Source organism: Arvicola amphibius, chromosome 4 (assembly GCF_903992535.2).
Source record: "Arvicola amphibius chromosome 4, mArvAmp1.2, whole genome shotgun sequence".
Lineage (NCBI taxonomy): Eukaryota > Metazoa > Chordata > Mammalia > Rodentia > Cricetidae > Arvicola > Arvicola amphibius.
The window spans coordinates 92561841-92583808 of record NC_052050.1 but is presented as its reverse complement, the minus strand read 5'-3'; the positions used below and the strand labels follow the sequence as shown (position 1 = coordinate 92583808).

The window sequence follows — 21968 nt, the reverse complement described above, 5'->3', positions numbered from 1 at the left end:
GCCTATGCCTGGTCGGGAGTGCCTGGTCTTGTCCCTCACTCTCTACTTCCTGCCATCTGTGGGTCCATTCATCCCTGTTCTTTCCTGCTCTAAACAGGTCATAAAGAATTCTCCTGTGAAGACTTTTGCCAGCGCCACCTTCAGTTCCCTCCTGGATGTGTTTCTGTCCACCACAGTGTTCCTGATCCTCTCCATCACCTGCTTCCTAAAGTACGGAGCCTCGGCCACTCCACCCCCACCCGCTGCCCTGGCCATCTTTGGTGCAGACCTGCTGCTGGAGGTGCTGTCCCTAGTCGTGTCCATCAGGTATGCACCACGAGGAGTCACTCGCCAATGCTTAGCCTCTAGCTCCCCCTTCTGGCTCCACAGTTGATGGCAAAACTGATTAACCAGCACAGGGGACAGGCATCTGAAGAGAAGGCACTTCTGTTTCTCCCTCTTGCCCCATTCCATCCTCCTTGTGGGCACCGACCTTCACTCCACCCAGGTGGGACACTAGAGAGGGTCAGTCCCCGTGCAGCCCAGCTGATGCCTCATGGACCCTGGGTCTCCTAAATGAGAGATTAAAAGGAGACGTGAGACATTCAGAAAGAAGAAAGGGAGGAAGAAGTGCAACAGGAATACATGACAGACAGCAGCAGAGCAGAAGTCTCTGCTAACCTAAGAGCCAGACCAGCCCAGTTGAGGAAGTTGTGCCAAATGTCTGAGCTTGGAATAGGCAGCACTTGCTTAGAAATGACACCAAACGTGCAAGCAACCAGAGAAACAGATACACTGAACTTTATAAAGGTTCTTAAATGTGCTAAAAAGAATACCATTGAAACCTGGCATAGTGGCACACACCTATAATCCTAGCACTTGGAAACAGAGGCAGGAGAACCTGAAATTCAAAGCCATCTTGGTTACTTAGCAAGTTCAAGACTACCTGGACTACACAAGGCCTGTCTCAAAACAAACAAAAACCACCTAAGAGTGGGAAGAAATAATAGGTCACATCTGTGACAAGGATCTAAAACCGATAGCATACCAAGTTCACACAGCTTGGTAATAAAAAGACAGCCAGCCCATTTTATTTTTTTAATTGAAAATAATTTTTATACAATATATTCTTGATCAGTTTCCCCTCCTTCATCTCCTCCCAGATCTTCCCAGCCCATCAAATTCCAACTCCATGCCCCTTTCTTCTTTCTGTTTAGAAAACAAACAGGCCAAAAGAAAGAGAAAGCACAAGAAACACAAAAGTGGCAATGAGTTTATTGTGTGTTGGCCATCTACTGCCTGCCCTTGAGTGTGGTTTATGTGCCTGGTGAGACTCCTCTGGAGAAAATAATTTTTACTTTGCAAGCAGTTGTCAATTGAAGATAGCTTCTTGGTTAGGATGAGAGCTCCTGTCCACTTCTGCTTCTCAGCTTTGGGATCCGGGATCCCATCTGGCTCAGACGCATGGTTCAGGCTGCCACAGTCTCTCTGAGTTCAAATGTGCATCAGTCCTGTTGTATCTGGAAGACACGGTCTTCTTGGAACCGTCTATACTATCTGGCTCGTACAGTATTTCCACTTCCTGTTCTACATAGCTCAGTGACCCCTGAGGAGAGGGGTTTTGTAAAAACATCCCATTTATTGTTTTTAAAGATTTATTTATTGTGCATTCAGATATTCTGCCTGCATGTCTGCAGGTCAGAAGAAGGCACCAGATCTCATTGCAGATGGCTGTGAGCCGCCATGTAGGTGCTGAGATTGAACTCAGGGCCTCTGGAAGAGCTGCTGCTCTTATCCGCTGAGCCAGCTCTCCAGCCCCAGACATCCCATTTAGGACTGAATGATCCTCTTCACATTGTCCAGCCTTGGGTCTCTGTGTTCCTGTCTACCGCAGGAGGAAGTTTCTGTGATGATGACTGAGCAAGACAATCATCTATGCGTATAGCCAACTAAAACAGCCCATTTTAAACAGGCAAAAGGCCAGCCCAAGGTTCTAGGAAGCCCATAGCTCTCTGCCATTTCTAATAGGTGTGGATGCCCAGAGCCTTTCACGTACCAAGCATACCCATCCTAAAAGATGCTCTCCTCCTGACTACTCTGACAGTGGTCCTACTACCTTGACCAGCCCTGCCATGATCAGCCTAGCTAAATCTACTGATAATTGCCCCCAGAGCTTGAGCTAAATAAAAAATGGCAACACCCCAAAGCAGAAAAAACAAAACAAATAGCTTAGACCTGGCCCCAAGACTTCCGTGTTTATCTTTCCTTCCTTTAAGGTGGGCTGGCTGGGACACTCACCTCCTTCCTTTCTTACCCACCATCCTGTGGTTCTGTCTTAGCTACTGAGATTGCCCTCAGCCCTAGTTGGAACAATGTGTCTTTCAGAAAGAAGCCTCCTGCCACAACAAGCAGCCCCCTGTTCCAGCCCCCACTCACCTGCATCCTAAGAAACGGCTCACACACAAATCCTGCCAGGAGCTACTTCTCCAGAACTCAGGCCGAGAACTGCCTCTGCCTCTATATGTTCTTTTTCTTTCTTTTGTATTTGTTGTTTCGGCGGTGCTGGGGATTGAACCCAGGATCTCACACATGCTGGGCAAGTGTCATCTCCTGAGGTAGATACACATCCAGTCTTTTTTCTTTATGTTTTCAGACAGGGTCTCACTAAGTAGCCTAGGCCAGCATTGAACTCCTGGTCTTCTTGCCTTGGCCTCTTGAGTACCTGAACCACCAGATCTGGATTGTTTTCCTTTTTTTTTAAAATGAACTGGGCATGGTGGTGCGTACCTATAAGTCCGGGCATTTGGAAAATGGAGACTGAAGGACCAGAAGTCAAAGGTCCTCTTTGGCAAGCTGCCACGTTTGAGACTAGTCTAAGCTTTGTGAGACCCAATCTCAGAAAACCAAACATTAAAAATAGAATGAGTTTTACTATGACAGTTCACATGCAATAAACTCATTCATTCCGATAAAGAATTCAGAGGCTGGGGAGGTAGCCCAGTAGGAAGCCAGAACAGCCCAGGGATCCTAAAAGTGTACTTGAATCTCTGTGGGAAATGGCCAGAGGATAGGGGAATGCTGGTCATGGCTATGGCTAAGCATAGCCAATATAGCTGTTTAGGGTTTAAAGCCAAAGGTGCAAGTTCTGGCATGTGCAAGAAGCCCGTGCTACTGATCACCACAGTGGTTCCTGACCAGAGGTGAAGGCAGTGAGCCCGTCCATACCCCCAGCAAGCCAAAGAGTCTCCATCCTGAGATCCCAGTGTCCTCTTCCACCTACCTGATGTGGGATGTCCTTCTGTGTATGTGTTGCTTTTATTGGTTGATGAATAAAGTTGTTTTGGCCAATGGCTTAGCAGAGTAAAGCTAGGTGGGAAATCCAAACAAAGATGGGGGGGGCAGAGTCAGGGAGATGCCATGTAGCTGCCAAAAGAACATTACCAGAACATTACCGGCAAGCCACAGCCTCGTGGCGATACATAGATTAATAGAAATGGGTTAATTTAGGATGTAAGAGTTCTCTAGGAATATGCCTAAGTCATTGGCCAAATGGTGTTGTAATTAATATGGTTTCTGTGTGATTATTCAGGTCCGGGCATCTGGGAAACAAAAGCGCAGTAGAAGTGGTTTGTGGGTCCCAGTAGAGTGTCACTGTATGACCCTGGCAAGGCATCTCTATCCCTGCCTACTAATAACAACCTTCTCTTCTCCTGTTGTGACCACAAAAGGCTCAATAGAACACCTCCAGATAGCCCCATTTGGGGCTTCCTAACCCACAGGAGACTTAATTTGGAGTTGTGACTGTTCTTTCAAGCCCCACAGACCCATGGAGGTTTTTGATAAGTGTATTTTGCCCAAATGGAGCAGGTGACTTTACAGTTGGGTTTGAAGATCTGGGTATAACCAGTTCACTCACTTTTCAACAAGTTAGGGGGTACAGTCTGTTGCCCTACGCACCCCTCACCCCCAGTATCAGAAACTGCAACATGGGACAGTTGAGACACGGTGTGCTAACCCTCTTCTCCTGATCCTCTGCCTTCTGTGTCCCAGAATGGTGTTCTTCCTAGAGCATGTCATGATGTGCACGAAACGGTCGCTGGAATGGATTGCTGGCTGGCTGCCTCGACATTGCATAGGGGCCGTCCTGGTTTCTCTCCCTGCCCTGGCTGTCTATTCACACATCACCTCTGAGTTTGAGACAAACATACATGTAAGTAGCACCATACCAACTTCTCTCCGTGCCTTCTCTCACGTTAAGTCCAATTCCTTGGGATAGGGATGACACACAAGTCCTCAAAGAGTACCCTCTGCCGCTGCTTCCAGCCATCCTCCTCAAACACAGAGCATAGGCTGGGCGTGGTGGCATGTCCCTGTGGCCCCGCACTTGGAAGGTGGAGACAGGAGCATCAGGAGCTCAGGGTCATCTCAACTACATAGAATTTGAAGATAGTCTAGACTGTATATACAACATCCTGTGTCCACACACACACACACACACACACACACACACACACACACACACACGGCAGGGTAGACCTGCCAGCGGCTATGCTGGGAAAGTAGGTACAAGGCTTTTCCAACTTCATTCAGTATCCATCAGTTTCAGATCAATTACAGACAATCTCGACTTCCTGTGGTCCAGAGTTTCGGCCTTTTGGCCTTACAGAGGTGCGGATGTGTACCCAAAGAACAATTCTGATTTCACTTCCATCCTTTTCAGCCATTTTGCTAAGATCACATGGAAGTTGTTTATTTTCCCTTTCAGTGCTCAGTGAATAGCAGATAGCAAATAGGCTTGGTATTGGATGGCTTTATCCAGCTGTGTGATTATGTAGGAGTTCTGAGTGCGGCTAAACTAGACCAAGCTATGGTGTTTGGAAGCCTAGAAGTCTTTAAATGCCTTTTTATTTATGATACTTCATTTGTCACACTGTTGTTTTTAATTTTGGGGATGCTGAGGCTCAGACCCAAGACCTTGCTTATGCGTGGCCATGGAGTCACATCCCCAGCCTAATGGTATGTAAAGGGTGTACTGAGACGGAGCTCTGTGGCAATGCATACATTTGTACCACATGCTTTATAAAGAGGCTTCTGCCCTATGAGCCCATTCGACACAAGACAATATGCCTGTCTGCTAAAGCTGTTGACAGGCTCCTGGATCAGCTGCTGCTCTGGGAAGGAGCTTTGGAGTTAACTCCGTGAAGAATGAGCTAGTTATGGGAAAGATTTGCTTCTTGGCCTTTAGGCTGAGCTCTACTGTCTTGAGTATGTCTTAAGTGTGAGAAGAGCTACCAGGCTGTAGTGATATTTCATTTGTAATTTAATAAATAAAACTTGCCTGAAGATCAGAATGCAAACAGTCACACTAGTCAGCCATACAGGCCAGGCAGTGGTGGCACACACCTTTAATCCAGGCAGCCTGACTAGTTAACCATAGAGGCCAGGTGGTGGCGCACGCCTTTAGTCCCAGCATTAGAGAGAAGCATAAGGTTGGATGAGACAGGAACTCGCTCTCTTTCAGTCTGAAGATTTCATAAAGGCAGGAGCTCTCTAGTGACTTGACTGCTTTGCTTTTCTGATCTTCAGGTTGAACCCCAGTATCTGTCTCTTGGTTTTTACTAATCATGCTACACTAGGGGGCATCTGGTGTCTTAGCATCAGCTCACATCTCAGTGCTCATAGCAGGACTAAGGGCGGTGACTGATCCCACAGTGATAGGGCCCCAGTAAGCAGCTTTCCTTTTCTGTCCGTCAAACTGATGTGTGTCATTTTACATGCCTGGAGGAATGCTCTCCTAGCAGTTCGGACACGTAACCTCATGTGCTGTGCTACGGGACAGACATGTGATCTGTATATAAAACTGGTAGGTTACCCAGAGGAAGACCTCTGTATGTTTCGTGGCTGCTTCTTGTCACCGTGACCCAGTGTGTGGTGAGAAACATTGTAAGGGGTGGAGAATTGGTTCTGGCTCGGGACTTCGGGGTATAAAGTGTCATAGTGGGGAATATGTGGCTCTGGCTGAGGCTCGTGTCTCCTTACAACTCGGAGAGACAGGAAGCAGAGATGGGAAAAGAAGTAAACCAGACTATAAACCTCAAGGCCCCGCCCTCCAGAGACCCACTTCCTCCTGCTAGGCTCTACTTCCCAAAGATTCTACAACCTCCCAGGAAAGCACCCCTATCAAATTCAACGCGTCTCTGGGGGACTCTACACTCAAGCATCACAAGTGTTAGCAGAGATGGTTGATGTTGGACAGAGCACAGATGTTGGAGCATAGGGGCACCGTGGAGGTGGGCATACTGCTAACAGAGCCTTCTCTTGCAGTCCACCATGTTCACGGGCTCTGCGGTGCTGGTGGCCGTGGTGCACTACTGTAACTTCTGCCAGCTCAGCTCCTGGATGAGGTCCTCCCTCGCCACCATCGTGGGGGCTGGGCCATTGCTTCTGCTCTACATCTCCCTGCGCCAGGACAGGTACGTGGACCGCACTCTTGGCTCATGCCTTCCCCACCTAGCATCTCTTAGGCTCAGCAATGGCTCCGTGTTAGTGCTGTGTGATGTGTTTTCCATCATGACTTGGGATAGCTTCCAGCACACGTAGTACCAGCTGGGGATGTGGCCTGCCTGGCCTGCAAAGGCCCTCAGTTCAGTCCCCAGGACTAACTACTCCCCCACCAAAAAAAACCCCAAAAGTAATAAAGTGCCATAAGGATGATATGAGAAAGATAAAACCATTTATAACAGCATGCCATAGGTGGAGCATCCTTAATCCGAAAGCCTCAACTCTGGATGCTAGAAAATCTAAAATTTTGAGTGTTGGTATGATTCCAATTCCAGAAGTCTGATAACTCGGGCTCCACAAGCTTTGATGAATGCACAAAATTATTTAAAAATTTGTATAACATTACTTTCAGTTTTTGTGTATAACATGTATATACTGAAATACAAGTGAACTTTGGACTGAGACGTAGTTCTGTCCCTAAAAGATACCTATATCATCAGTTGTGTGCATGTATTCAGAATTCCACAAGCATGATCCGAGCCGCTTGGATTTGGGAACTCGACCTGTTGTAGTGGGGAGCTGCGGGCAGGCCTGCTTTTCGTCCCGCCCAGCTCCCGGCCGCCTGGCTAGCTTATGCCCCAAAATAACAACACACAAACTGTATTCATTTAAACACTGCCTGGCCCATTAGTTTCAGCCTCTTACTGGCTAACTCTCTCTTGCTTTAACCCATATTTAGTAATCTGTGTAGCACCACAAGGTGGTCGCTTACTGGGAAAGATTCGGCATGTCTGACCTGGTGGCTGGCTTCATGGCATCTGTCCCAGAGAGGAGAGGCAGGGCGATTGCCTGAGCATCTGCCTCACTTCCCTTCTTCCCAGCATTCTGTTCTGTCTGCTCCACCCACCTAAGGGCTGGCCTATCAAATGGGCCAAGGCACTTTCTTTATTAACCAATAAAATCAACACAAACAGAAGACCCACCTACATCAACCTCTATATATTTGAATATAGATGTCCTTGGGTGCCTGCCTCTGCCCGACATGTGACTGTGGTAGGATACTGACGTTTATGAACTGGGATCTAAGGAAGGCCTGAGGTTACTTCACACAAGAGTCAGGATGATGAAAGAGCTGAGGAAAAGCCAGAGGGAGGCAGGTCTGAAATCCCAGTACTCGGAGAGCCAAGGCAGGAGGATTTCAAATTTGAGTCCAGTCTAGGCTGCACAGCAAGATTCTGTCAAAACAAAAACAAACAAACAAACAAAGAAACCCTAAAAGAGAATGCTGGGAGCATGGTGGCTCACACCTTTACTCTCAGCCCTCAGGAGGCAGAGGCAGGCACAACTCTGTGGATTTGAGGGCAGCCTGGTCTACACAGCAAGTTACAGGACAGCCAGAGTTACACAAAGAAACCCCGTCTCAAAAAACAAATGAACAAAAAGCACAAACGGGACCTGGAGAGATGGCTCAGAAGTTAAGAGCACTGACTGACTCCAGAGGTCCTGAGTTCAATTCCCAGCACACATGGCGGCTCACAACCATCTATTATGAGATATGGCCCCCTCTTCTGGCAAACAAGCAAACATGCAGATGAAACACTGTATATGTAATAAATAAATAAAATGCCCTTTTAAAGCATAAAACTCCTCCCACAAACAAAAAAGCAAAAAACAAAACAAACAAATAAAAAAAAACCCAAAACTAAGCCGGGCGGTGGTGGCACACGCCTTTAATCCCAGCACTCAGGAGGCAGAGGCAGGCGGATCTCTGTGAGTTCGAGACCAGCCTGGTCTACAAGAGCTAGTTCCAGGACAGGCTCTAAAAAAGCTGCAGAGAAACCCTGTCTCGAAAAACCAAAAAAAGAAAAAAGGAAAAAAAAAAACCCAAAACTAGAAGAACCAAACTTGGTGGCACATGCCTATAATCTTACCACATGGTAAGTAGAGGAAGGAGGATCAGGATGAAGTTCAAGGTCTTTATGGCTGTATGTCTGAGGCCTTCTGGGCTTCATGAGACCCTGTGTCAAGGATAAAACAAAAATAAAAACTATACTTCTGGCAGGGGCTAAGGAGGAGAAAGTGTGATGTGGACAGAAGAATTGGAGTCACGTGATGGACCTCTGGGGGCAGGATCGGTTCTCGCTGTGCTACAGAACGAGAGGGAGATTTAAACCCTGTAAGAGCCAGGCATGGGGTTCACACCTGTAACCCCAGAACTGGTGAAGGGGAGGTGAACACAGAAAGACAGCAAGTTTGAGGGTAGTGTGGGTCCCAGAGTGAGACCTCATCCAGTCAAACCAAGCAAGCAACCAGTCAACAAAGTAAAATAAAAACACCCAGTGTGGGCAAAGAGCGGTGAGATTGCTTTCGACTGCAGATTCCACCAGGTGCATCAAAGTTTGTTCTTAGTTTGTTAAAATGTATCTCAAGTTTTCTATTACACCAGCAACTGGCTTTGTCAGCTAAGGACATAGTTGCAAATGGAATAGAGACTAGGATAGCAGAATCCTCAATTAGTACTTTACAACAGTTCATGATCTCTTAAGCCAATTAACCTTCTGTTTGTGTAAGAACATCTAAATATCAGGCTTTTCTCATAACTCCTTAGGGCTGTGCTTCCCGGGTGCAGAGGAGACCCACCTGTTTATAAACCCGCTGGGACGAGGTGGGCAGGTTGTTTTAAAGTTGCAGTGGACAGTTCTCCATTATACTTTGCAGGACATCTAACATGTCTGACATTCCTGCTCCCAAACTTATTATCATGACCAGGGACTGCCAGGGCCCCTTGGGAGTGTCATTGCTGTCACTGTGGACCAGCGCCAGTGAATGCTGCTCAGCACTATTAGCTGTCCTCGGGGAATCAGAGCACTGGTGATCTGTGAGCAGAGTGACTTTCTAGCCTCGGCTTCTTCACCGTTTTATAGCAGTGTGGAACATATTCATGTTCTCTGCAAACCAAGAGCAAAAGGGAATTTGAAGCGGAGCTGCCAGCCAGTGAGGAGACGCTGTGACAAGGAATTGCATTAAGTGAGCTGAGGCTGCCTCCTGCCTTTGTGGGGCATCTGGATTCCTGGCCATTACAATGCCCTATACAAAGAGTATGGAATTCCTCAACCAGCCTTTAACTTCAGATGCTGTGAACCACTCACAGTGACATTTAGTCACAGCTTTGGCTTGTGATCCAGAGAGACAAAGTAGCGGCCTCTCATCTGCCTTCCTGCTATAACTCAAACAGCAGGTTTTGCAGTGGAATTAGTAGGTGAAGCTTACCTCGAACCAAGACCCCCTCCACATGGAAGACCCTCTGAGCCTACAGCCCAGTTCCAGTTGTTGCTGGAACTATCAGGGTTTAGTGCTTGTCAGGCAGTAAACAAAAGCCTGAATTCGCCTTTCCTTTTACGAAAGAGAAGTGTTTGAAGACCAGCTATCTATCTAAAATATTTCTGTTTAACCTTGAAAACATACCTAACATTACTACAAGTTTGGTTATTGTAGATGACGAACTACTAACTTGTCTTTCTTTATTATCTTAAATAGCTTTCAAGGACTAAAACTTTGCATTGCATTTTTAAAGATTTTTATTTATGTACTTACCTAGATTAGTGCTCTATCTGCATGTACTCCTTTATTCCAGAAGAGGGCATCAGAACCCCACCATAGATGGCTGTGAGCCACCATGTGGTTGCTGGGAATTGAACTCAGGTCCTCTGGAAGAGCAGCCAGTGCTCTTAACCCCTGAGCCATATCTCCAGACCCTTGAGTTGATTTTAATAATGTCTTTTTTGTTTTCTGTAATATTTTTATACATTTTCTTTCCAGTTCCATAGTGATGTCACCCTTGGATACAGCACAGAACTTCAGGTAAGCTTTCAACCTGGGCCTGTGTCCGACAAGTGAGAGCAGCCATCTTCCCACTCTGTCTCCTGAAGGCACTCATGCCGCAAATCAACTGTACCAGTGTGTGCTAGGTTGAGAAAGCAAGCAATAGCTGTGTGTTAAAGTGTCCAGTCACAGTTGTACCTTACTGGGAAGATGAGTGGTGGTCACTAAGTCATTTATTAGAGTTAGTTTAATTTTATGCAATACTTTAACACGTTATACAGGAACTCTCCCAAATCAAAAAAAAAATTTTATCATCTAAAGTATTTTGACTTGGAGCCATCCACATGGCTCTGCTGTTAAAGGTGCTTGTCATGAGAAAAGCAACCTGAGCTTGATCCCCAGAACCCATGTAAGAGAGTTTGGAAAAGCAACTACCCTGGCCTCTCCACATGACCTCGTCATGCCACACAGACAGCGATAATAAATAATAATACAATAGTTTACATATCTAATGAGAAAATTTGAAATAATAAATATTTGAATTTTTAAATTAAATATTTAACCCTTGCTTTACGCTAAACATAAGAGTAAATTCTAAATAAATTGAAGGGTAATGGGTAAAAGTTATGTGTGCTGTGTCCGTTTGTATCTACAGCCACACCTGCCCCTGTATTAGTACATGCAGACATGCATACAACAAAAATAAAAATAAATATTTAAACTATAACAATTAGAAAAATATTAACTTCCATGCCTCTTAAGACAGATAATCTTCCAGTCTTATCAGTAATAAATAGGTTACAAGGAAAATAATGGATGGCAAATTAAAAAGGAAGGGAAAGAAAACCAAAAGAGACGGAAAAACATTTGTGGAACAAGAAGCGCACACAGATGAAATTTCAACAAAGCACTCAGAGTTCACAGAAGAAATACGTCACATATTAACCACATCTCCCAATCCTGGAACCCAAACGCAGGCACTGAACATGCTGTGCCAGTGCCCTCCACTGATCTTCACCTCAGCTTAGATTGGGCCCTGGAGAAGAGGTAACACGATGCCTACCATGGCATGCGAGCCTGTGATACTAGCGCTCTGGAAGCTGAGGCAAGGGTAGCGCTGTGAGTTTGAGGCAAGTGACAGTGTGGTCCTGTATCTGCAGCCCTGATAGACCCCACTGTCAACAGCTGCCTTGCCTCGCTCGCTGGTCAGAGCTGCAAGTGCCTCTTGCTTTCTGTTTCTTTGATTTATTTTTCTATTTTAAAACCCCTCTCGCATGGTAATAGACATGCATTGTTATTAACTTCCATTCGTGGTTTAATGTCCCAGTATTCGGTTATAAGTTGACTCTTACATTTATTCACCTCAAATTCCTCTTTTAGACTGGGCCATGATGGTGCAAACCTGTAATCTCAGCTATGCAGGAGGCCAAGAGAGCAGGAAAGCTTGCATAGACTGCAGAGTGAGCTCAAAGCCAGCCTGAGCAACTTGTTTTTGAGACCGTGTCTCAAAATGGAAAGGAAAACTAAAGAGCTAGGAATAGTTCAGTGGTAGAGCACATATCACCAGTACCATTAACACACCAAAAGTCTCCCTTTGAAAACTGGCCTTTGCTATTTGAATCTAGAACTGGAATTGCCTACCTTTGTCCGCAATCTTAGAGTAAGAATTGCTGGTTGTTTTGCCATATGCCATAATCCCAGCACTTGGAAGTGGGGACAAGAGGATCAAAAGTTCAAGGTTGTCCTCAGCTACAAATTGAGTTAATTCCAAGACAGCCTGAGTGACCCGAGACCCTGTGTTAATAAAACCAAATCTGGTATAGGGCAAAATGGCTCGGAGAATACAACACCGGCTGCTTAATGCAGATTCCAGACTTACCCTCTGACCTTGGCACACTTCGAGGTGGAATGTTTGTGTCTGCATTCTCTTATCTCTCTCTCTCTCTCTCTCTCTCTCTCTCTCTCTCTCTCTCTCTCTCTCTCTCTCTCACACACACACACACACACACACACACACACACACAAATAAAGTGTTTTTAAAGGTATGGGCCAATGAGAAAATTCATTGGTGCTTTGCTGCCAGCTCTTTTGACCTAAATTCAGTCCCCCAGGAAACTGGAGCAGCAGAATTACTGCAGACTTGAGGCCGGCAAGTAAGGAGGGAGCATGAGATTGATTATGGAAACACCGGTACTGTGGCCTGTTTCTCCCACTGAGGTTTAGAGCAGTTAACGTTGAGCCTGCTGTTCTTACTAGAGGGGGCTGTTGTTCGATGTACAACACTGGAAAATGCAAAACCAAACTTAGTCCCAGACCAGCAAGCCATGCTCACAGGAGACAGGGCTGGCTTCTCCACAGCCCAGACCCTTCCCCAGCTCCGCTTAAAAGCCAGCCAGAGAACTTCAGGCTGGACTGAAACATGTTTTAGTCAGTTAAATAAAGTGGTCACTTTGTTTAGCATTTGAGAATCAGAGGCATTACCATTTGTCTCAGTGAAATAAGTAAAATAAAGAAGCATGGGTATCCTACCATAGAGCGAGCGCTCTGTCCCGTTCCTGACCGCTGAGCTGTGAAACCCGTAAACCCGTGCCAGGTCCCCTGCCAGCCTAGCTGGGTTCCAGGGTTCAGCACGTTGCAGGGATCAGCAGAGGAGAAGCTTCTCTCAGGAGACCCTCCCGGTGAGCTGTGAGGATCTCGGTCAAGAGCGCTGACTTAATAGCAGGCCACATACAAAGCCTGGAGAGAGAGCGCGCGGTCAGCTTGAACTGCACCGCCTGTGAAAGCCTCTGGCGGCTGTCACCCAAGGATGACGGAACCTTTCCCCAGTCCCAGCCTTTCCAAGGATGGTGGCTTCCCCTGCCGAGCTGGCACCAAGTTCCAGATGGGAAGGTGTGGTTTTCCAGAGGCCCCCACACTCTGCAGGTGTCCTACCAGAGCAGCCCACAGGACCAGCCCAATGGCAGGCCTTTGTGATGGCTCTTTGGGGAGTGTCTCAGTGACCTCAAGTTCGCTTTTTTTTCCTTTTTCCCTTCTTTCCTTTTTCTTTCTTCTTTCTTTCCTTTCCTTTCTTGTCTTTCTTTCTTTCTTTTTTTTTTTTTTTTTTTGAGATAAAATCTTGTGTAGCCCAGGCTGGCCTTGAACTTGCTGTGTACTCAAGGATAATCTCAAACTCTTGATGCTCCTGTTTCTGCCTCTACGGTGCTAGGGTAACAGATGTGTGCCACCAGGCCTTCTGAAATCTATAATTTTTAAATACCCTATGTCAGAGGTAACAGTAAAACTTTAATTAAATAGTGTGGCTAAGGAATTAAGGTTTCTGTGTCCTAAACCCATCTCACCTGAGGACACATCAGCTTTCTTTCCATTTATATTGACACAGTGACCAAGTCCACCATTACATAAAATCCAACAGCCTACCTCTGGCAGTTTAGAAATGCATTAACTTGTAAAACTGATATAAACTGAACAGTCACAGTTACTCTAAAAATAGGAGGGGTTAGAGGGAGAGAAGAGGAAACTCGAATGTTAACGTTAACTGGCCTGGGTAGTAGGACAATGGATGAATCAGTTTTTAAATTTTTACTTTTCCCCCAAATTTTCTATGATTGAGCTTGCAGTATTTTTAACAGAGGGAAAAAGCCTAAGCGAGTTTGGTGGTGTATGCTTGGGAAGTGGAAGCGAGAAGATTAGAAATTCAGGGTTAGCCTTAGCTATGTAACAAATCCAGGAAGTGTGGCCTCTAGGAGAATGGTTTGAAGGCTGGGGCCATAACTTAGAGACCGTTTGCCTAAATGCAAGGGCCTGGGCTCAATCTCCAGCACTGAAAAGGAGTTCTTGGGAATGCCTAATTAAATTCTAAATGCACAACATTTAGAATTATTCAATAATCCCAATATATGCAAAGGAGGATATAGCTCCCAAGAATGTAGAGAACACACAATTCAACTCTGTAAATTTCTGAGTCTCAAGAAAGAAACATTATGTAACATCACAGATGCTTTTACAAGAAATGATGACATACAATTGAATTATTCTAAATGTAAATTAGTCTCTAGTTGTGATCAGAATTTATACTTAGAAAATAAAAGACTATGAATAAAAGAGGAAAAAGAGATGAGGGTACAGGAATGTTCCCCAAAATGTTATGTTTCATCGTAACTGCAGCTCCCTCAGCGTGAGCGTGATGCATCCCTGTCTTAGATTTCTCCACAGACATGACAGATAGCTCTGTGTGTCACCTCAGAGGAAAGACTGCCACTTTGTGCTGACTGACACCCTCACCATGTGCAGCATATGTCACTAAGTGTACACATCTCGTATTCTTTTTGAAAACACTAAGATTGTCTCAAATGGCCTTGTCTAGGGAGGTACATACTAAAATAGTTAGACCAGCAACTTACTTTCAAAATGTTTAGGAAAAGATACTTGTGTGTGTGTGTGTGTGTGTGTGTGTCAGTGTGTGTGTCAGTGTGTATATGTGTCAGTGTGAGTGAGTGTGTCAGTGTGTGTGTGTGTGTGTGTGTGATCTGTGTCTCTGTATGTGTTGAGAGGAAAAGCAGAGAGGCAACATTTAACAGTTGTTAAATCCAGGTGAAGAGCTTCCAAGTGTTTGTTTTTAAGGTTGAGATTTTCTAAAAGAAATAGTTGAGGAGAAAGAAAAGATCTTTTTAATCTAATGAATTCTTTTAAAAAGCGTTACAGCTGGGCTTAGTGGTCCAGGGCTGCAAGCCTGTAGTGTAGGCATGGAGGCAGGAGGATGGATGCAAGGCCAGCCTTCAGCTACATAGCAAGCTCACGGTCAACCTTGGCTGCATGAGACCTGGTTTCAAGAAACCAAATCAAATGTAAATAAAACAAGTGTCCCTGAAGCCTGCAGAATAACCAGGCTGCTCTCTGGCCTCGGGATGTCAAGGGTAATACTCAGCCACCCTGAGCAAAGCAGCCTCACAGTCTGAGCGGGTTTGGGGCACCCCCTTGGAGGTGTTCTGAGCAGCTGTGTCATTTCTCGTCTCTCTGCTCCCCAGTGCCAGTGGGAACCCGTGCAACAGCTCACTGCTGCAGGACAGCAGGAGGCCGGCCAGCCTCATAGGCAAGGAGCTCATTCTCACCTTCTTTCTCCTGCTGCTCTTGGTCTGGTTCCTGAACCGAGAGTTCGAGGTCAGCTACCGCCTGCACTACCATGGGGACGTGGAAGCTGATCTGCACCGCACCAAGATCCAGAGCATGAGGGATCAGGCTGACTGGCTGCTGAGGAACATCATCCCCTACCACGTGGCCGAGCAGCTGAAAGTCTCCCAGACGTACTCCAAGAACCATGACAGTGGAGGCGTGATCTTTGCCAGCATCGTCAACTTCAGCGAGTTCTACGAAGAGAACTATGAAGGGGGCAAGGAGTGCTACCGGGTCCTCAATGAGCTGATCGGTGACTTTGATGAGCTTCTGAGCAAGCCAGACTATAACAGCATTGAGAAGATCAAGACCATTGGGGCCACGTACATGGCAGCATCGGGGCTGAACACTGCCCAGTGTCAGGAGGGCGGCCACCCGCAGGAGCATCTGCGGATCCTCTTTGAGTTTGCCAAGGAGATGATGCGCGTGGTTGATGACTTCAACAACAATATGTTGTGGTTCAACTTCAAGCTTAGGGTTGGCTTTAACCACGGACCCCTGACGGCAGGTGTCATAGGTACCACCAAGCTGCTGTATGACATCTGGGGGGACACGGTCAACATCGCCAGCAGGATGGACACCACCGGTGTTGAGTGCCGCATCCAGGTGAGCGAAGAGAGCTACCGTGTGCTGAGCAAGATGGGTTACGACTTCGACTACCGCGGGACTGTGAACGTCAAGGGGAAGGGGCAGATGAAAACCTACCTTTACCCAAAGTGCATGGACAATGGGCTCGTGCCCCAGCACCAGCTGTCCATCTCCCCAGACATCCGTGTGCAGGTAGACGGCAGCATTGGACGGTCTCCCACGGATGAGATTGCCAACTTGGTGCCTTCTGTTCAGTACTCAGACAAGACTTCCTTGGGATCGGATGACAACACACAGGCCAAGGAAGTGCACCTGTCCTGTAAGAGACCCTGGAGAGAGCCGGCCAAAGCTGAAGAAAGGTTTCGGTTTGGAAAAGCCATAGGAAAGGATGAGGGTGAAGACACGGGAATAGAAGAGGCCAACGAACTCACCAAGCTCAATGTCTCAAAGAGTGTATGAGGCGGCGTGGCGAGCTGCCGAGGTGCTCCGTTCATCCACACACAATAATATTTGTACTGACGGGCTGGCGTGCTCTCCAGCGCCTCAGTTTCTGTTCCCGGATGTGGTGTCATGTGGTCATTTCAGCCCTGATCTCTGTGTGGATCACAGTTATTCAGGGTCCATTTCCACCCTTTCTTTCCTTTTCTCCCTTTCCTGGAAGCCTGCCCCCAGCTTGGGGGATCCATTCAGCTGTGGAGGAATACAAGTGCCTTCAGGGTTTGGCCTTGAGTCTATGGCCGAGGCCACTGGTGGAATCATGGCCCTGGGTATTATTTGACTTCTTTAGGGAAAAAAAAAAGAAAACAAGAAAAAAAAGCTGTGGTTAAGATACCGTTTTTATTGCCTTTTCTCACAAGTTTTTTTCCTCATACGGTGTTTTCCAGTTTATTTTTTCTATAAATGTAATAGTGTTTTCAGTCACCTGGCCTTTCTAAGCACATACACGCACACACTTGCATTTATGAATCTGACATAAAGTGCCAGTAACTCATCTGGGGGAGGGGCTATAAAAGGGAGCAGGGCTGGGAAGCTCAGCAAGCCCCCTCCTGGCATCTCTGGGTACCTGGGCCCATAGTCCTATGACCCACGAACACTGGGCAGTTTCAGGGGCTCATCTGCACGCAGGCCAGGATTTCCTATACTCACCAGGCACAAAGCTCACAAACCAGGCCTCAGGAATCTCAAAGCCGTGTTTCATCCTGACCCTCCACAGAGGGTCTTCCAGCCAAGAGCGAAGATGTTCGTCTCGGAAGCCGACTCACCTGAGGGAGACACTCAGCCATCTGAGGGTTGCGTTTATTTATTTATTTATTTGTCAAAACGTGTATTATGGGGAGGGGGCACTGGGTAGTTTTGGTAGAGGGAAACGGAGTGGGCAGGGCAGTTTGCAGAGGACACAGCAGATCAATGACAAGATGTCCCTCAGCCTTTCATGTCTCATCCACTGTGGCCCACGGTGCCGCCAAGGGTGCTGCTCCCCCTTGTGGGGATCCGGAGTAAAACTGGCTCTGCTCCAAGTGGGATTCGGCAGCCCTTTGGTCCAGTCCTCCCACTGTTGAACTGCGCAGGCTGATCTGCGGTGGGGTTAACTCTGCGGGCCAAGTCAGACTCTCTAGAGGGGTTTCTTACAGTGCACCGAGGTGGGGCAGAACCATCTGTATGCCAAAGGAGGTGCAGACAGCCAGACACGGAGACGCTAAGGAAATTCCTGGCTGCTAGCCTTGCTTGGAATTTTGTCTTTCCCTGCTGAGTCTCCAGTTTGTGCTGATTGGAGCTCAGGCTACAGGTGCCTGCCGTCGTCATTTTCCAGGTGACACTGGTGTGCAGCTCAGAGGCAACCGAGGGCCAGCCCTGTTTGGTGGGGGTCTCATGCCGTGCCCTGTGGTGTGTCCTTTCACTGGTAAACCTCACTGTATAATTGTCACATCTGAGTTGAATCCTCTTGTCACTCATGCCCAAAGACAGACAGAACCTGCTGATGCTAGTGGGGTGACATCTTAGTTCTAGTCAGCCACTTCCCCTGGGGACACCTGGGATGGCCACCCAAGCATCACAGCCATGCCAGGCCCCGAGTGGACCTAGTGACTGGGAGACTTTCCATCCCAGTTGGCTCCCTGTTGGTCTTCCAACTCGAAGAACAGACAGCTGTGACAATACCTCTTGCTTCTAAAGAATGTATTCTTGTACAATGCCACAGATATTTTTTTTCTTAAAAACACTACCTGATTCTTTCCTTGTACTAGGATTTAGGGCATGTTGGGTTTCTGCCCGTCAGTATTAGGGCGTGCATTCTCTGAGTGAGTGCCAGTCTTGTTCCGCCTCCAGGCTGCGTAGCTGAGGAGCTAGCTGGTTGTCTGTGTCTTGTCTTTGCAGTCCTGGTTAAGATGTGCTCTACCAAGTTCATCTCTACGCACATTTTTCCCTCCCAAACTCTTTTTCCTTTCTCTGCTACAGACGCGTTTGTGATTCTTTCCCAACCCTCCCCCTAACCATAGACCTGCAAACCACCCGGAGAGAGTCATTGGCCTTGAGCAGGTAGTCCAGCTGGGCATTGTACAAACAGAGCCCTGGATGAAGGGCAGCTCACACGGAGTGCAATGCTCTTAGGAAACACCCTGAGCCTTCCTGAAGAACCACAGACATTCTTTCTTCTTTCAGGGTGCCAGGCCCCTGAGGCCTTCCCAGCTCCCTGCCCCAAAGCATACCTCAACACAGAACCACGGGCTCTGCAGCACACCTGCCGCGCAGCCTGGTCTGTTGGCATTGAACAAACAGCTGGAGACAGTTGGGCTTCTAGGCGGTGGACTCAGTGTCCTTTGGGTGGCAATACTTCTTAGGAACCTAGGGCAGGAAGCAATACTCCAGAATTGAATGTGTGTAAATAGTTGCTTGGCGTTGCAATTGCTCTTCCCTTCTCGGTCCCAGCTAGATCGATTTTATACATCAGTATGATCAAGCACACGTAATTTTATTCCACACAGATGAGCATAGAGCATCAGTTATAAGCCCCTAAGCTGCTTGACGAGCCCACAGACTGTGCCACACCTGCGCATGGCTTCCTTCACTCTGACTTCACTCCTGGGGACTGCACCTGCACATTTGCACATGACACAGAGCCAAAGGCAGTGTGCAACCATCACCTGGGCTGCAGGCACCGGTACTTTCCAAAGAAAAGTCTGCGTTTGAATCTCTTGATTTCAAGGTCAGCGTTTTTTGATTGGTTGTTTTGAAAATCGCATCATGCCTAGATCCTGAAATTAAATTAGCAAGAACCAACTGTTTGTGTTCCCATGTTTCCTTTGCTCTGCTCTTTTTAAATTGTTAATTCTAAGAATTTCAAAATGCATCCACTGAAAAAAATGGATATTAAAATAATTCTAAAACTTAACTTTGGTGCATGGTATTTCCTCATTGAAAAGCTTGATACGACCTCAGATTAGGCCCGCCCTCCTCCCACCCCATGTATTGTCTGCAACTTTTAGCCAAAACAGGAAGATTTACTTTTCATTCCCGTCATGGCTTTAAAAATAGGAAAAAGCAAAGCAAAATTCCAGTTTTCTTTGTTTGTGGGGCAATATTATTTTTATTATTATTATATTGATGAATTCACCCACTGCAGTCAACTTTGAGAAATTCTTATTTTCACATAAAGCATTACAAATCAGGCTATAGGACACATTGTGCAGTTGACAATTCCCCTGCTTCATTAGGAGTTGATTGTGCAGCGTCTCAGTGGAGGGATTGACTAAGAAAACACAACAGGCTTTCTGAAAAGATGCCTGAGATGCGTGCATCTCGTGGCAATTGGTGACTGCTGGCCAGGATGCTGCTGCCTCTTCTAGGCCCCATTTCAGAATCTGTTGGGTGCAGAACTCACTGCGCTTGGTGACCACACCTATTATCCGCTACTTAGGAGATAGTGAAGGGGAAGATCAGGAGTTCAGCATCAGACTAGCTACAGAGTTCAAGACCAGCCTGGGCTACGTGGACCTGGCTTTGTTTGTAAGCTATGGAATCTCTCCCTAGAGAAGCTCACGTGCCGTTTTGTACACATCTTTAAAGGTTTGCAGGGCCTCTAAATCTACAACCAAAGCATTGCTCTTTCAGGGTGTAGAACCTCTTCACCCGAAGGCTTTTCCTGGTTGGTTAAGTGTTGGTTGGTGAGCAACGTAAAGGTCCGCTGAGAGCAAGAGTACACCTCACTGACCAGGGTGCATCCAGCGGAGCCTCCTCAAGTGCAGAAGGTCTCACAGGAACGTGCTCCTAGGCTACAGAGGGCACGTGGGGACTTAGACATCTTTGCAGACCAGAAAGGCAGCCTCTAATCTCTGCAGTACAACTTATCATTTGTGGTTTTTCTTTCATCTCCGATCTCTTTTGCACATGGTTGCTTCTCTTTGCCGTCACACACTGTTGTTACGGCCGCCTGGACCAGATCCCAAGGACCTGGGAAAAGAAGCTGACTGGAGGAAGTGAAAGGGGGTGTTTTAAAAGTTCTTCTTTGCATATTGTCTACATGTACATTTAAAACCATCCCAGGTGTGTGTCTTTGCTTTAAAAAAATGTAAAAGCCCGACTCTAAAGAGTTGTTAGTATTTGAGTAACTAAGCCTGTGGAACTCTCTTCTGCTGAGCCTGCAAGTCTATGGATACCGTAATTAAGCAATCCAAATGTCTGTTGTTGAAACCTCACTTATCAAAAGCAGGAGATTCTTTATATTTTATGTTTTTCCCCCAGGAGCCTTTAGTAATTTGATTAAAATTGTGGCTTCTTTCCTTTGGAAAAAGGACGTGCACATAAAACTCCACTTTGGGAGCTGAGCAGGTGGCTCAGCCCAACAGTGTGTGCCTTGAAGTGTGAGCACCGAGTTGTGCTCCCTGGAAATGCCGAGTGGGCGTGGCTGCCCTCCTGTAATCCTGGCACAGCCAGGCGAAGACAGGGATTCCCCAAAGTAAGCTACCAAAATCAGTGCTCTGAGATCAGTGAGAGACCCCAAAAGCACCCAGCACCAACCTCAGACTTACACACACACACGCACACATGCACACACATACACAAAGCGTAGGAACAAAATCCTCCCTCTTAATAATGCATAAGATTTCAATTCATGGATCAGTAAACTACCCCTTACCTGCAACAACCAGAGGGCTGATGAGTTCTAATTCTGACTTGTAGGCAAGGCCTCCACCATCTGTTTTAAGGATCCCCATTTGGAAAAAATGGAGTTAAATAATTTTTTTCAAAATTATAATTTACAGTTTTATGTGTGTGATTTAAATATATTTGAGGACCCTCAACTTCTCATCATATAAATTAGTTAAATTACTAAATGAGTAAATTTCACCCAGTATTTATCGAGCTCCTACAGTGTGCCAGAGCTTCCTTGGTGTAGGACATTTGATTTGTTATGGTGCTTGAGAACCTTTGAGAGGCAGCTCTGAGTTGAAACACCCTTTCCTGATGGCTACCCCAGACTCTCAGCTCCCTGGAGTACACAGTAATGTCCGTTTCCTGACTGGCATCTTCAAGCAGGGCTCCTGAGTGCCACCTATAATTCTTAGTGGGTCTGCCGCCGGAAACAATCCTGCTGACAGGCAGCCGCGGCTCCACGTTAATTTTGTTGGGTGAGTCAGGAGTGACCTAGCACCGGTAAGAGCCTCCATCCCACCTTGCTGGTTGACCAGGTGTCTGCTAGGCCCACCGAAGCTCTGAAAGGAAGAGACATTCCCTGAAAAACTTTTCTCAAGTGTCTTCTTCAGGTTAAAAAGCAAAACAAAACTGGAGGGGTCTTTCTATGAATCCCAGGCTAGCCTGGAGCTTGCTGTGTAGATCAGGTTAACCGTGAACTTGTGGTGATCCTCCTGCTTCAGCCTCACTTTCCTCACACAAAGTCTTATCTTTCCAGGTTG

The 21968-nt window shown here is 46.7% G+C and overlaps 1 protein-coding gene across 2 annotated transcripts in view; it reads left to right on the top strand.

The window, feature by feature from the left end:
• The window catches only part of Adcy9 (adenylate cyclase 9), a 119953-nt gene extending 100506 nt beyond the window's left edge, over window positions 1–19447 (top strand). For both annotated transcript variants that reach the window (XM_038325774.1, XM_038325775.1), the window contains exons 7-11: window positions 98–306; window positions 4030–4189; window positions 6304–6452; window positions 10300–10341; window positions 15327–19447. In XM_038325774.1, coding sequence (XP_038181702.1) covers window positions 98–306; window positions 4030–4189; window positions 6304–6452; window positions 10300–10341; window positions 15327–16518 — 1752 coding nt within the window. In that variant the 3' untranslated portion in view covers window positions 16519–19447. The remainder of the gene's footprint in view (window positions 1–97; window positions 307–4029; window positions 4190–6303; window positions 6453–10299; window positions 10342–15326) is intronic.
• The last annotated feature ends 2521 nt before the right edge of the window (window positions 19448–21968 follow it).